Source organism: Cupressus sempervirens, chromosome 3, assembly GCF_028749045.1.
Source record: "Cupressus sempervirens isolate cs-2001-9-10 chromosome 3, ASM2874904v1, whole genome shotgun sequence".
Lineage (NCBI taxonomy): Eukaryota > Viridiplantae > Streptophyta > Pinopsida > Cupressales > Cupressaceae > Cupressus > Cupressus sempervirens.
In genome coordinates, this window is record NC_143120.1 from 384471733 (window position 1) to 384487905 (window position 16173).

General features: G+C 34.0%; 1 protein-coding gene across 7 annotated transcripts in view; it reads right to left on the reverse strand.

Moving 5' to 3' along the window:
- Positions 1–16173, reverse strand: part of LOC149566619 (FAD/NAD(P)-binding oxidoreductase family protein) — a 333421-nt gene that overhangs the window by 41997 nt on the left and 275251 nt on the right. For all 7 annotated transcript variants that reach the window (XM_089819921.1, XM_089819916.1, XM_089819920.1 and 4 more), the window contains 2 exons: positions 1769–1846; positions 1453–1551 (listed from right to left, as the gene is read on the reverse strand). In XM_089819921.1, the coding sequence (XP_089676047.1) occupies positions 1453–1551; positions 1769–1846 (177 nt within the window). The remainder of the gene's footprint in view (positions 1–1452; positions 1552–1768; positions 1847–16173) is intronic.

A 16173-nucleotide genomic window follows, 5' to 3' on the forward strand; every position in this document is an offset into this window, starting at 1 on the left:
TCTTAGCAATGGCTTGACCTGTTATCATGATTCACTACATTAAGTTGTTATCTCAAAATGCCGAATATCATGATAACGAGCGTATCATGATAGACTACATTATGTTGTTGTCCTAGAGTGTCGGAGATCATGCTACTTGTCATGATGGAGTACATGACATTTTGATTACTTGTTATCTGATAGACTACATTCAGTTATTGTCCCGAAGTGTACCAGAAATCAGAGAACTCATATCCTTCAAGGATATAACATATTCTTTTGGTAGGCATCATGAACATGATGCCAATGCACATACCAAGAGAATAAATGTGTGATTGATATTTCTTGTTGAATCATACTTCAAATGTTATTGAAAGATAACATCTAAGTTGCTGGATATATGTTGATATCATTAAATATACCATTCCAAGAATATCATATTGAGATGGTATCTCTCTGTATGCTTGAGAGCATAATATGTTCTATAACAATCCTCTCTAGCTAAGAGGGAGTGTTAATGTTGTAGCTTCAGTCAGATTGAATGGACCTAGAGATAATCCTTCTATGGTCATTGGTTAATCATCAATTGGACAAACTCTCCTATATCTACTTATGTGTGTGTGTGTGTGTGTGTTGTTAAGTATATAACATGATAATCTCCAGGTCTGGAAGTGCAGATCGCACTTCATCTTCTCATTCTAAATGTCTACGAATGGCTTTATATATACTCCCTGTTATCCTCTTGTGAAGCGGCGACTTTCCAAATTGATTTGGTATTAAACACTAACCTAGCACATTGTGTGTGTTAGTGATTGATTGTAATTAAACTTGAAATCGCTGATTTATGAGAAGTCATAATAAACCGACAAAGGAAAGGGACATGTCCTTTGAGGGTCACGTCTTTTAGTCAAGATATTTAGAGGGATAGTATTGCAGTTTGAAGAACACACATTACACAATTAAGTCTGTCTCTTCAAGCAATATCATCCAAGCAATTTATTGCAGAATATAAAAGATTTACAGAACTGTTATCAGCAAGGAAAGATCTCATATACAATCTGAAATTCAACAAGGCAATCTTCATAAAGGGAAATATATTAGATCAGAGTTTGTTGCAGATTTTACTGAATATTTCCATAAGAATTTGCAGAAACTTTACATGTGTCACATATAATTGTGTTTATATATATTATTGTTAATATATTGTCTAATGATGATTAACTTATAATTTACCATATAGAGACATGTCTCCTCTTCTCATATTAATATGACATTCAAATCTGCATTTGGGGCACACAGAAATAATTGGTAGTGTTATGACATTTGCAGCAATCGTTTCCTAAAACAAATCCAATGCATCAATTTGCAACCACGGATTCAATGAATTCATAACAAGATACTAAATATGCTAATTATACAAAAAGAAACAATCGAAACAAAACATTAGGTGTGAATGATGGAATATAGACATACCTTTCCAGAAACATCAAATGAGCACTGCTTTATTACAGAGGCAAGTTTTTGCAGATTGTGATGAGATAGAGATGCCCACAATATATTCTCATCCAAGCCCTGCAATGTTGATTTGCAATATGTGAGTAGATTATACATGTTTGGTGTAAAATGACAAGAAGATTCCCTTATCATAAGATGAAATTAAATGAAAAGAGCCTTGGAAAAACTTAGCATATGAACAATTTACAAACCATTTTTGCCCTTATATAACAAGTTGCAACAAGATCCACTTAATGCTAGTACTGAATAGATATTATTTTTCTTCAGAAATTACCTCACGTTCAAGTAAATAATGCCAAAACCTTTTCGCAAAAAGGAATGCTTCAGGAACCAAATTTCTCAACATTTTTTTCTGTATAGATGGAAATACAGGTCATCATTCATAAGATATCTCCAATCTAGAAATATTCAATTCCTCATGAATAAATGCAACACATTATAAATTCATAATTTGCAATCTTTGAATTAAGAAATATATTATACACAAAAGAGATACAGATATAATCATGAATTTTAACACCTAGTCCATATTTTGCAATGTAAGAAAATAATTATAATTTAATCTACATATTTTTTCTAACAAAGTTCCTGCAAAAATTAAATACATATGCCAGCATATATAACCAGCTCACTGGTGCTTACGATCAACCCAAGGTGATATTTAGTGGAATTTATTCTTGATGCCCCTGTCTTTCACCTAGTAGCGTAATAGCAATAAGAAACATATGTGGTCAAGGCGTGGAAGACCTTGAGCACCTCAAGATAGTAAAGAGATAGTTAGTGGCAAATTGTACATAGCAAGTAAGAGTTCAAGTAGATAGTTTGCATATTCTTTCCATTGGAAATCAATTAGCATCAATTGTATCAAGGAAGATTGTGAAGTCTTATCAATAAGACAATTTTCCTATTTACCATCAAGAGGCGCATTAGAGAATGACACAAGAATCAAGATGCAGGATGGCAGCTATCAGTTATCTCCATTAAGCAGTACTGAGCTTAAATATTATAATCTTGTGGACAATCACCATATCAACATGTGTATCATGATTCTAGTATCCAATCAATATGATGAATAGAAAACCCATAATCAAGTATGTTCATAAGATGCCTCCAATCAATATGAAGAATGGTATACCCATAATCCATCATGTTCATAAGATCACATCCTGTGTAAATCATCATCTAGACAACAAGAAAGATGTATGATGCTTAATGAAGATATGGACCAGCCAAAGCCAGTAGATTTTCAGAATCCATGTCAATGTAATGTAGCTTATGGAATTTGTTTGTGTAAAAGGTTTTTATCATCAAATTCCAGAAGCTATATTACATATGGATCAACCATCATGATGCATCCATCACACGTGGAGTATCCTGATATTGATACCATCACTGTATCAATCAGCCTGTGAATATGAAGTGTGCTGAAGATATAACATTGCATAGAGACTTATAGCATCGATCATTAGGGCAAGTCCTCTTTGATATCTCTATCATACCAAGGAAGAAGAGATCACCATGATGAAACAAGAATTAGATCAGCCAGTAATTAATCGATCATAAGGGCAAGTCCTCTTTGATATCTCTATCGTAATATGGGAAAAGAGATCATCGTGATGAAACGAGGCTTAGATCAGCAAGTTATAATATGTCAACCAGCAAAAGGATGCTTAGCATTACTTCATCCAATAAATACCGACCAAATAGAAAACATTAAGTTGTAATGTCCCCTTTTTGGCTAGGTTAGAAAAGCCAGACAATTACTTCAGCTTCCCTTTCTACTATGTCAATTGGATACTATTTAAGCAAGCAATGAAAGATAAGTCAAGATCAATTGCAATTCAAGATATAATCAATATAAATGTGTGCAATTATAGGTATCAATGTATCAACAACGATGCTTGATATAACTAATATGTACTATGCTATTGTCCCACATGAGAGACTAGATGAGTGAAATGTTTTTTATTAGGTTCCTTTTAAGGTTACATAAAAAGAATATTTAAAAAAAACACTCTTTAAAGTTGTTTTATTTTACGCTTTGATCGTGGGTTCACCCAAGTTTACTCTATCGCGAACTCGGGTGAACCCAAAATCTGAAATCCGGACTGTACCTGGACCTGTAGCGAACTTGAACGCGAATCCAGATCCGCGCGGACCTAGACCTGAATCCGGGCGGTAGGGTACAAAGTTGGTAACATAGATAATCATCTAGGACTTATCCTCATTTCTCCTTATGTAACTGAGAAAATCATCTTATTTGTAAGACTTCACGATTTTCTGAATATCTTTATTCATCTACTTGTACTGCTAATTACTATATACTTAGTTTTGCTAACATCTAACTAGCTATGAGCATCCAAGGACTGCCTCTCCTTGACCACATAACATTCTTATTGATATTAGTGGAAATGGTCAAAGAATGGGCACATTACATAGGTAGATCAATCATATATGAAGACATTACTATCAGATAAATGAAGTTATCATAAGCATCAATTGATATGGCTTTGGATCATTCATGTCAAGCAATGAGAAGAATATATTATCATTGCATAAGAAGGATCGATCAAGGCTTACAATAAGCAATCTACTAATTAGGTATCCAATAGATATCAACTGAGTAGTATCAAGCATAGCGCTCAACAATGGTTGATCATGTTGACCAAAGGAGAATCTCATCATACATAAGGGAAACTAGTTATTGCTACCCAAGAGAAGTCAATCAGCAGTTACCATAATGGAAGCTATCATCACCTATTATTCATAAGAAGAGATCATTGAATATCATTTAGAGAAATAACAAATAACATTTAATAAGGAAAGGAGCAATTTGTGTAAAGCTGATTTGTATAAACCACGAAGTGGTGCAAGTAAGCAAGATAATTGCAAACAGTGATTAGTCAAGGCTTGGACAAATAATCACTAAGTACGATGTTTTTCATAAATTGATTATCATGAGGACATGCAATCTGCTTAGCAACATGTCTCGTAGATATTCAAACAATGCAACCATTCAGTTGTGCAACAAACTCAGATTCAAACTCAGACTTAGTGCGGACTCGGCAAGGCCAACCCAACTCAAGACTCAGCAAAAGCTTGGTAGGACTTGGCAAAAAACCAGTTTCTGGTGAGTCTCTCTTAGAACAAGTTCCTGGAGAGTCTTGGACCCCTAGGTCTCAGCTAGAGTCAATAGGCCTGGGACTTAGTAGGACTTGCAGAGCCTAGGAATTATCATTCAAATACATTCTATTATATATCGCTAATTATTTCTTACTCCTTTTAATCCTTATTGGATCAGGAAGAGCGGCAATGTTGCAAGTTTATAAAGACAAAAAAAACAGCATTATATTGCTATAATGATATTGGAATATAATTGCACGTATCTAAGGATTAGGATCAGACCCAGCAACAGCATCGCTCTATGTGATATTAAGAACACTTGCAACAATATAACAACAGACGAGTAACTGCATTGCATCCCTATTAGTGATAGGAATATATAGTGTAACATACTCTCTATTATCAAGTCAGAGACAGCTACCAATCACACTGGTTGTATAATTCGGAATACATAATTCTGGCCGCATAATTCATATTGGTTAGAAAAAGTGCAGAATACTATTTAGTTCCAGGATCATCTTTGCATACATGAAATTGCTATATCAGAGATAGCAGTGATATTTGCTCTCATATATCATTTAATATCATATTATAAATGAAATCTATTGTATAACATAAGGACAATCTTTTAGCAAGTGATATCATAACCTATTATTCTTGAAATTAAGTATATTCAATTATTATCATTCTTAGTATTATTAGAGAATTTAAGGAAAGAAGTGCTTGCAATTAATTTCAATAAGTTAATTGTCCCTATTCCCTAAGTAATATCAAAAGGGGACATGATATTGTTTATTTCACAAATAAATTGAAATGGATCAGAGATAATCCTGACATCATGCATGATCATTCAGATTTAGAAACTGCTAAATAAGGTGCCATACTGGACATAAAGGTCCAATCTATATTCTCAAATGGAAGCTACAACTACATCTTCAAAGGAAAAGGATCATTATTGAGTGCATGAAGAAGAGCTTGATCGCACATATAGTTGAGTGAAACTCAACCACAGAAATTTGGACCAAGATTAATAATTCTTCCAAATTCCATACATATAAAAGAAAAAAGTACGCACAGTGAAGTCTGAAATATTGCACAGCAAAGATGAATAAAGCCCACATGCCATCTTGGAATTGAGTTAAAGGAGAAGAAATCGATTCTAATAGCTTTGAAAGGCTTCTTGTCACAGATAAGACCTTTGTGGTGGGTATTGTGGCAAGGAAGGAGAATCCAACATTTAATAATTGTTAAAAACTTTTATCCAGGAGGAAACAAGAAGGTAGAGGGCACAATTTAAGAAGATAGAATGACCAGGGTGTTGCACAACTGGGAAAGACAAAAAAAAAATTAAACAAAAGATACTTGGGAAAGCTAAGGAAGATAGCACACTCCAATAGCTTTGATTGGCTTCTTGTCACCATATAGGACCTTTGTGATAGGAATTGTGGCAAGGGAGAAGATACCAACATCTAATAATTGTTCAAAACTCTTGACCAGGAGGAAACAAGAAAGCAGAGGACACAATTAAGCAGATAGAATGGCCAGGATGTTGAACTGTTGGGAAATACAAAAAAAGAATGTTAAAAGAAAGAAACTTGGGGAAGCTAAGGAAGATACCACACTGTCAAGAAAATTGGACAAGTGGAAAAGGGTCAATATGCTCAACATTATCAGTGAGAGAAATCCAATTCAGATTGCAATTGGTTAAGGCAATTTCTAGCCAAAGCAGATTGATGGCAACTTTGACAATTCACAACTCACGAATGAACTGGTTCACTAGATAGAAACTTCATTTTCTATGTAGCCTACTGCATAGTTGAAAATATTGTTATCAACAAGTTATCGCCAAGGGCAAATTAAAATTGATCGGCAAAAAATTGGAGACTAATTGATAACTTGTCAGCAAAATAATTGACAACTTAAAAAATTGCTTAAATTTAAAATTCAATGAGGAGATGCATCTAATGAGTCGGTAAATGAGTAAACCAAACAAACAAGCTAAGTTTAGATATATTTAAATGCAAATAGGGTACACAATGACATCCTCATGTGGAATGTCGATGAATGGTAGCCATAACCTGATTATGTGAACTCTGAAGCAAACTGAAAAATAGCAATTTGTCTTTGTCAAACTATAACTAAATACGAGTGCAATATCAAAGTGGTCTACATCTTCCTCTTCCCCTTCCAACAACTCTAGTAAAAACTAGAGGGGTAGGGGGACTAGTCTTAGAATTTTTTGTAGTTGTGCCTCCTCCCTTTCCACAACTAGTTGTGACTCACTCTATCCAAACTGTAGAAGCACTAACATGGACAATGACTCCTCTGTCATGTCCCATTTCTTGTGACATGACTCCTACAGTAGATTTGCCTATCATTGACTCTCGTAGGAAAATGATTTTGGAGAGAGAGTCATCCTGTTGCTAGATGATTGCATATTGCTCTCGAAGAGTTATAATTAAACCTACATTCAATAAGTGGGGCCTACATGTTCTAATGTTGAATTGAGATTGCACTTTTAATTTTATAAAGTTATTTAATAATAAAGTGCATTATAATAAGATTTTATGAAAGATGTTTCTAGAAGCTCCCAGTGACTTCTTAAAAAAGTGAATAAATAGAGGGCAGGAGGCACCCATTTCAACAGGCGATGTTGTGGATTCTACTTCTAATTATATTGGAGCAATTTGTGGTCTTTGGTCTGCAAATTTCCATTAGGTCTTTGGGAACGAAAATTCCCTTGGATCTGCATAACTGAGGAAGTGAGATATCTTCCGAAGGGTTGCTCATTGGAGATGGTATTTAGCCATTTCATGTTGGATGAATTTGAGAATCGATTTTTGAGGGTCTGAAGTTGGCAAGGAAAGTAAGGCGATTTTATTCCAAACATTTCACTACATCTAGGGAGGCACCTTCAAATAGGGTTTACAGCAGATTAATGAAGATTCAAAATTCTACAAGTCAGGGCAATTTTCCATTGGATAACCTCTTCTGGAGCAGCGTTCTCCCTAAACAATAATTTTGAAGCTAACCTCCAACACCAGCGACCATTTTGTGAACCACCTCCATCACTGGTGTGGAGTCTAAAGGATCATTTAAAAAAATCGCAAGCCTGGAGTTAAATGTGAACTTTCGAACCAGGGCTGGGAGTAATATACAGCTCGAATTGCATCATTTTTCTGGAGTCAGGTCGAAAGTTTCAAGAGTAATAAGAGGTTGGGAAGTGGCTTGGATTATCCATTTTCCACCACAGAGAATTCCGTATAGATTGTTCATGGACTGCAAACAAATCCACAATTTTCATTGCAGGAGGACTGGAGTATAATCTAACACCTTCGCAGCTGATCCATATTGCATGCAACCTAGTGTATTATACATATTTACACCAGGCGGACTCAGATTTGACACTATTTGAAAGGGGTGCGAATTATATTATAAATCGCACCAGTCTAGCAAGTACTGGTAGGCGGGCAAATTTAATAGTATATGATTAATTCTGCGGCATCAGCTATAGTTCCAGATTGTGGAGGGCGGATTAAGGAAAAGACCTGAATCGATCACCATTCAGATAATCTCATGCAAACAGCAAACAATGGAAGCGGTAATACCAAGTTCTTAATGTTGCTTGGTTGTCTATGTACAAACTCTGTTATTCATTCCAATTGGATTGTTATTGGATATGGGAAGAACTTGTTATTACCATTAGATTTTGCAACAAATCTGTCCTTAAAATAAATTTTACTGAATACTGTTGGTACTACCATTGTCCATTGCATTTGTTACAGCTAGCTTATTTGGTGAATTGTTTGAAACATTACATTCTTACTCATTTATCGTGTGCATGCCAAGTATTTGAGGAATTTCCACAGTTCAATATTGTTCTTTAGAGGCCCTTATAGTAAGGGTCATCTCATCCTCATCATCCTCAAACTCCTCATCCTCTTGAATATCATCTAAACCCATTGTGAATCAACCGTCCTTCATAGCCCGCATCTAACAATGGAGGTTGCTCTTGTGATGTCCAATCATAGTAAGGGTCTATGCCATCCAAATGAAGTGAATCAGCTAATGTTTCCTCTACCTTTCTTATGCACAACCAAAGGTTATATTGCACAAAAACAAGGTCACTTAGGTGTTTCTATGTAACTTGTTTCTCTTTTTTGTACAGATGACCTCAAATAAGCTCTAGTTGTGATCACAACTAGATAACCTATAATATCCCCTTTTGGGAGCTTAATTTATGCTAAATTTCTTAATTGGGGTTTGGCTTATAATGTCCCATGATAGGATTAGTTGATTTAAGTAATCTGTACAAATTATTATCATCCATTCTTGGCTTATTACTCTTCCAGCTCAATGACAAAAAGGATTTGGCATTATCCAAGTTGCTTGGATACAAAGTTGGAATGGATATCCTCAAAGTTTACAAATCCAAGCCCTTAGCTTTTTCTTGGGACTTTGCATGCAAGGAGCTCATGGTCACTGATCCCTACCCTGCCTTGGGACAGAGATCCATTGCTTGGATTTATAAAAGCCCCTCCTTCGTAACACTTCAGTCTTCCTTAGCCAAATTGTAATAGGATCTGAGTATATATATATATTTAATTTAAATATATTTATTTAAAACATATGAACAAATTCTAAGTTTAATATTATTTCTGTAAATGTAAGATCATATAGGGGTCCCTTAACTCATAACAGAATTTAGATAAAATATTCAGCAAAGTGAATTACTTGCTGATTGCTAGCCAACCATGCACCTGATTTGCCAAAAGGCCAACATCCACTGTTGATAAGTATTTCTTTGTATTCCTTCTGAATACCAAATAAATAATAATTTTCCTTCCTTCATGATCAGTAATAATTGTATTTATAATCTGCCATTTTTCCATAATGGCAAATAAGATATATATTAAATAAAAAATGTCCGATGGTGTTGTTTGAATGATGGAGAATGCCTTCTTATATCTTATTATTTGACTAGTAAGTGGTATTGTCAAAGGATGTGTCTTATTTTTGTACTAATTGCACCACTTCATTACTATTTTGGTTTTTGATTAGTATTGCATTTTCCACCAATGTTGTCTTATGATAATCACATCCTCTCATAACAATTATCAACCACTATATACATAACCAAGATTGATTATACATGATAAACATCTGACATTAATCACACACTTCCATTATTTCATGACCCTTGATTACTCCTCTACAAGTAATCAGTAATAAGTGATAACTAACCAACATTGTATCTCTTCATGAAGGTAATTATTCTCCTCATAATTGATATTTCAATCAATAGTTGAAATCTGTAAGTTAATAGTGTTTGGAGTAGTTTGAAATACTGGTCAAACTAACATTTGTGTTAATCAATGATTATGTATTCATCAGGTTAGGAGTATTTGAATTAATTTACAAAAGTAAACCAATATGGCTCTCCTGGTTTTTGTTAAATACCGCATGCCTAAATGCTATTATGTATGAGTTTTCAGATGCTTGATTACCATTTGTCCAATTTGGGTGTCTTCTTTACTAACTTGTTGATTTGTCGATTAGGGATTTACATTTGTTTTTGATTGACTTATTACTTAAGTGGAGTATTATGTTAGACTATATTAACTTTGGTTAGCAATATAATATGTTTACTATGAATAAATATAATTAATATTTATTAATCTTGACTAATTTACTTAATGAAATTAATCATTCAATAATGATATAATTATTTATTATTTTACTATTTTTATTTGTTTCATTATCAATTAGTTTTAGTTTATATTTCAATTCCATTAAGATTTATTATTAAACTCCATTATTAGAGTGGAATACTCTACAAGGATGACATGAGATTTAGGGGGCAAGTCTTTGAAGATTTCAGGCGTTTCCAATCCAATTTCGCCACCAAGAATTTGCAAAATAAAATATTGAAGAGTAAGAAAGAAAGGTGAGAACATATCTTAGTTTTTAATATTTATCTACTTATCATACATGTGAAAGACTCTCCAAAATCAAAATATTGTGCTTGGAATTTGATTGTTTCTTCCTCTGTTTTCCATTTATGAATAGAATATTTTGTCCCTTGCATTTTGATACATGTCGAATTCGAGCACAATAAGGTCTCTCACCTCAACCTTAGGTACAATCCTTTTCATGCATTTAATGAGGCTCTCCACGACCTTTCCATTGGGATTCAAGTAGGATGAGACAAACAAAAACAAGGGTTCAAAAAGTAGCCCTCCACATGAATGGGTTCATGGAGCATATTGTTCCACCTCCTTTTAATAATTTCCCATATGGGGTCATATTTGAGGTTGATCACTTGTAGTAATTTTTGATAGCCTCTTTGGCCCTATCCATGGGTTCATAAAGATACTCCATTGGGGTTTCATCCCCATCTACCAAGGGAAGAACTCTAACCAACGGTTTCAACACCTACAATTGAAAAATAGAAAAATATTATCATTAATCATTAGAGTTGCAAGTTAATAATGAAAGACTCAAATCAAAAGAATTAAATATTTCAACTTTTCGAAGCTTCCAAGTTACCTTCACAATTTTTGTAGCTCTTTTTGCAAAATGGTTTTCAAAGACAATGTATGCAACACTTTCTCCATTAGGATTCTTTGATAAACTTTAGTCTAGCAATGCTTGACTCACAAACATTTGCTTTTGTACCATCCTAAAAAGTAAGCACCCTTAATTAGGTGCTCATTTTAGCCCCACTTAAGCACATATGGGTTCCCACAATGATTTTCACCAAATTATTCCATCTCCTATCTCACACGAGTTTTACCTCATTGTAAAGTTTGAGACACGATTTCCCCATCTATCGATCTCATATCTTCTTGTGGCTCATCTTTTAGGACCTAGAAACTATCAACTTTCTCCTTGTAAAATTTCACTAAATCTTTTTGGGTATAGAACAGCCTTTTTGGTACAATTTCATAAAAACTAATTTGTCCCTGACACTTTTACTTGAAAGTGGATTCTACAGTTTCATATTCGCCCAAAGTATGCCCCATAGGCCATTACCAATTTTCAAAGTTGGCCTAAAGGTAATTTTACTTTGAGATCTCTATATAAGGGCTTTCCTTTTCCATTCTTTCATAATAAGAAGGAAGAGACAACTGATTGGTCAAGCAATCAAGCAACTAGATTTCAAGAGCCTCCAAACATCTTCAAGCCATTCTTCCCTCTTCATCAATCTTTGTGGTAAACTACAACATTATCATCCAAGGTTTATGTTTCATTATTTCCTTTAGGGTTTTTGGGGAGTTCAAGCTATTGCATTAACATTTGTGTTCACACACAAAGAAGCATGGCATCAACAAGATACAAGGTGATTTACGATTCAGATGTAGCTTCTATTTGATCTTATGCAATTACCTTTCATTTTCATGGTTTACTCCTAAATGGGGTTTGACTAAGACAAATCCCTTTACCAACATTCTTCCCCATTTTTCCATGTACAAAAATAAGTTATAAAGCACATGGGTTTCACTTAGCAAACCTAAATCATAGCATGTGCATTTATGGCATACTAAAGAATTCTCCTATTTTCCAAAAAAAATGCTCAAAACTCCTTTTTAGTCACCCCCTCCAATACCACCTAGTACTCCCTACACTTGTTTTCCTATAGAAAATCCCACCCCACCCTGAACAAACCCCCTTCCCCTTATTTAAGCAATATATTGCCCCGCACTTTGTCCATTATAAACCCCCCAATATGAACACATGTGGTATTGCATTGCCTCTTCAACGAAGACCCTGTGTTATAGAGCCACCAGATGGAATTGGAAAGACCAAACCTAGACAGAAGAACCCAGAAAAAAATTGGCCAAAATCATTTGGTGCGGAGTGATTTTCGCCTTATAACCTACATTTTCAGCTCAAATTTGGTAGAGAATCCAACTCACAATCTCCCCATCTCGAATCTGCAATTATAGGTCATTTTGATATTCTGATAGTCAAGAATTTGGATTTGATAACTCACTTCTCCTATTTCATTTCCAAGTGCATTCAAACTCTTCTCCATTCCCTTTTACATCAGCTTTCTCAGTTAGTGTAGATCACATCTATTTTTATTTAGCCTTTTACATATCAATATCATTCCTCCCCTTCTCTATTTTAAGCAACAAAAGGTACAAGAATTCTTCAAGGCATAAATATTGCATTGGTATCTTCCCAATGTGATATGAATCAAGGAAAATAGCCCTTTTAAGTGATCTTTTTTCATATTATACAACGCCAAAGTCATCGAAGAAGTAACAATACTTTGCAACGTCAAGAAAATCATTGTAAGACTTGTGACTCTTGCTCTGACCAACTCCATCCCTTGGGTGTATTCTCTCATCAAGCAAAGAACCCATGGGTAATTGAAAATGTATATTGTTATATTTCTTGCTGTAATATCCCCATTTCCGAGATGGATTTTAATAATAATATAATTAAATACAAGATTAGAAAATCTAAATAAATAAAAATATAATAATAATTATAATAGTAATAATGATGATTAAAATAATAATAATATCATATAACATATTATCATCAAAATTACTATTATAATGATACAAGAAAATATGGTCAATAATAATATACAAATATAAAATATATTATAACTAAATAAGTTTAAATTAAATATCTATTCAGTCTTAAGGATGTGACCATTTAAGAATACATCAATAGAACAGATATAAAAAGACGTATGGATAGGAAGTAACTGGGAGGAGGGGAAAAGAAGATCCTTCTAGGGTAAAAATATAAAGGAAAAGATGATGGACAAGGGGAGATACATTAAAAGTTTGAAGAAAATCATTGTCGTTAATGATAAGTGTTGGAGACGGAAGAGGTCAGAAAATTATACCTCAATCGATATAATCAAATGAATCAAAGTGGAGCATTTTTGGTATATCAGAACATTCTATTCAACTCAAATACGGAGGAGATCACTGAACAGAGTAGATTTAAGAAAAAGACAAACTAAGGAATACTAGGCATTGCAGTCAGTCTGGACAGATCGCGCAAATAAGAGAATAAAAAGAATGTCCTGATAAATAGCACGGAACAATGAAGGCCATATGAGTGAACAATAGCAATCCGAGAACAAAAAAATACAATAAATAACAGAGTAAGATAAGGCACAAATAGTTGCCACCTAAGCAGCACAATATTAATATGCAGATCATATTAAGGGAAATATCACTGAGCGAACATAGGAGAAGATAATATAATAAAGAGTCTCCATAAAAGATAGAGCAATAACAAGTCATAACATACCAGAGTGGGAATGAAAAAAGGAAGGATTGAGTATATCTTCATGAGCACCGTATTTCGTTGCAAATTCATCAAAGTGGTAATATAAGGGAATAGAAGAACTAAAATTTTATATTTTGATGTGGACGATATAAAAGAAGGGACTGGGAGACATTCAGATAAGTAGATAGAAATGTTAAACTCAGTACCTGCTAGTCACTGTAGAAAAAACTGTCACCAACAGGCTGTAGTTCGATCATGAACACACTGGAATATAAGGAGTCAGCAATCAAGGGTGCAAGTTGGCCACATATAAGATTATCTTCACTTTGAGCACGTTGGATGATATAGCATCCAGTATTAAATTTTAGTTCAGTACTTAGCACAGTCAGCTACAGAGGAATTAAAGACTATCCACTGCAGGCAAAACATAGCCAATGATAAGAGGGACTAAAGGGACAAATAATACAATTTCATTAATACTTAAGACATCAAATGGAATACTTAATTGGGAATAACTTGAGGACTGGAACATTAAAGATTTCATTTGTATTCCTTCATTAAGTAGATAATTCAATCTTAAATAAAGAGAAAACAATTTGAACCAGTTTCAATTGGAGGTCTATTCATTGATCAAGCATAAGACCATCAGAATTATATAGGCATTGTGAGATATATATCTCCTACAAATTATGAAGATATCTTATAAGAAAGCATTTGGCTTAAAGAAAAGTTCTTTAGGATAAGAAATTTATAACAATTCTTATAAGATTAGAAGGGGGACATTAAACTTGCATCCTCTATAACCGGTTTTACCCAACCTAGCATTCTCATGTCCTCCAAAAGAAGGTCAAGGGCATGCGCTGCGCAAGGAGTCCAAATAAATGTACTGTATTTCTCTTGGAGAATCCTATCTACTGCCACATATGCCACTGTATTATCGGTTATAATTTGCATCACATTATCAATTCCCACTTTCATTATAGCTTGCTCTAACATTATAGTCAATGTTTTAACAGTCTTTTTCATTGTAATTTTTGCTCTTCTACCACATCTTTGGCCCTAGAAACTATACATTTTTGAGCAACCTACAAGTGCAAAGTAGAATTAAAAAGCTGAGTACACAATTTTGATTAAAAAAATAATTTACATTCGACCAAAATAAGCAATTATTATAAAATTTGAAAAAAAACATAAGTTTAGTTTACACTCTAAAAATCAGAAGTCAACATAAGCTATCAAGATTCAAAACTTAAAACTAAAACTTAAAACCAAAACATTTTAAAAATAAAAAAAAATAAACTAACCTCCCAGTCAAGTCTGCACAAAAGGTGCCTTGTAGCCTTTTCCCGCCCAATAATTTTGGTAACTAAATTTCAGCCAATGTGGACTTTTTTCAACATTGAAGGGGCTGTTGATGAAGTATAAAAAAATGGCACAAGCAATGTCTACTTTCCGATGCAAATCGCTATTCCACCCAATACTCTCCAATGGTGACTGTGCTCCAGGTGTGTTTCTGTGCACAAAAAACCTATCTATAGAAGACAATTGTGGCACTAATGGTGGTGCTCTACTAGAAGCAGAAATGTTGGTTGATAGGATACTGAATTTATGGATACCTGAGCCACAAATAGAGCCCACTATGCCCTCAAGTGCTACTTCTTCAAGGTTGACTGCGATAACTTAAGATTCAGATATGACAGTCTTAGTGGCTAGTTTTACTCTTTCCCTGTGCAATTCTTCTCTTCTTGGGCAGCATGCAAGGCATTCATGTCTCCTTATATTTCTTCTGTTCTTGTTGTCACAAGCCCTCGTGTCATACTTTGTGATGCTTGCAAGGTGGCATTTCAAGCTGTAATTGCCTCAACTAATTACTTATTCACACTTTATGCAAAATACACTGTCAATTTCAGGGCTTCAAAAGCATACTTCGAAAGCTTGTCTCTACCCCTTTTAGGACATGTGCCTACATATCCAAATGGACATGCATCTACTAAGACATTGGTAGACCCTATGGCTGACCAAGTTGTGGATGAATCTCTATTTGTCATTTTAATCAAATTTCTACCTATAGAAACAAATTGAAATTACAAATTAATATATTAAATTTTAATTAAAAAATTAGCAAACAAACAAAATTAGTATAAATAATTGTAAACATAGTTAAAACTTGGAAAACAAAGTGTTCAAAGTTCCAGAATTTTAAGAAAATATGAGATTCTTGAGAAAAGTATGAAATTATCTATAAAAATTGTTAAAAAATGGTCTTAAATCTTCTTCATTATCAGTGTAACATGG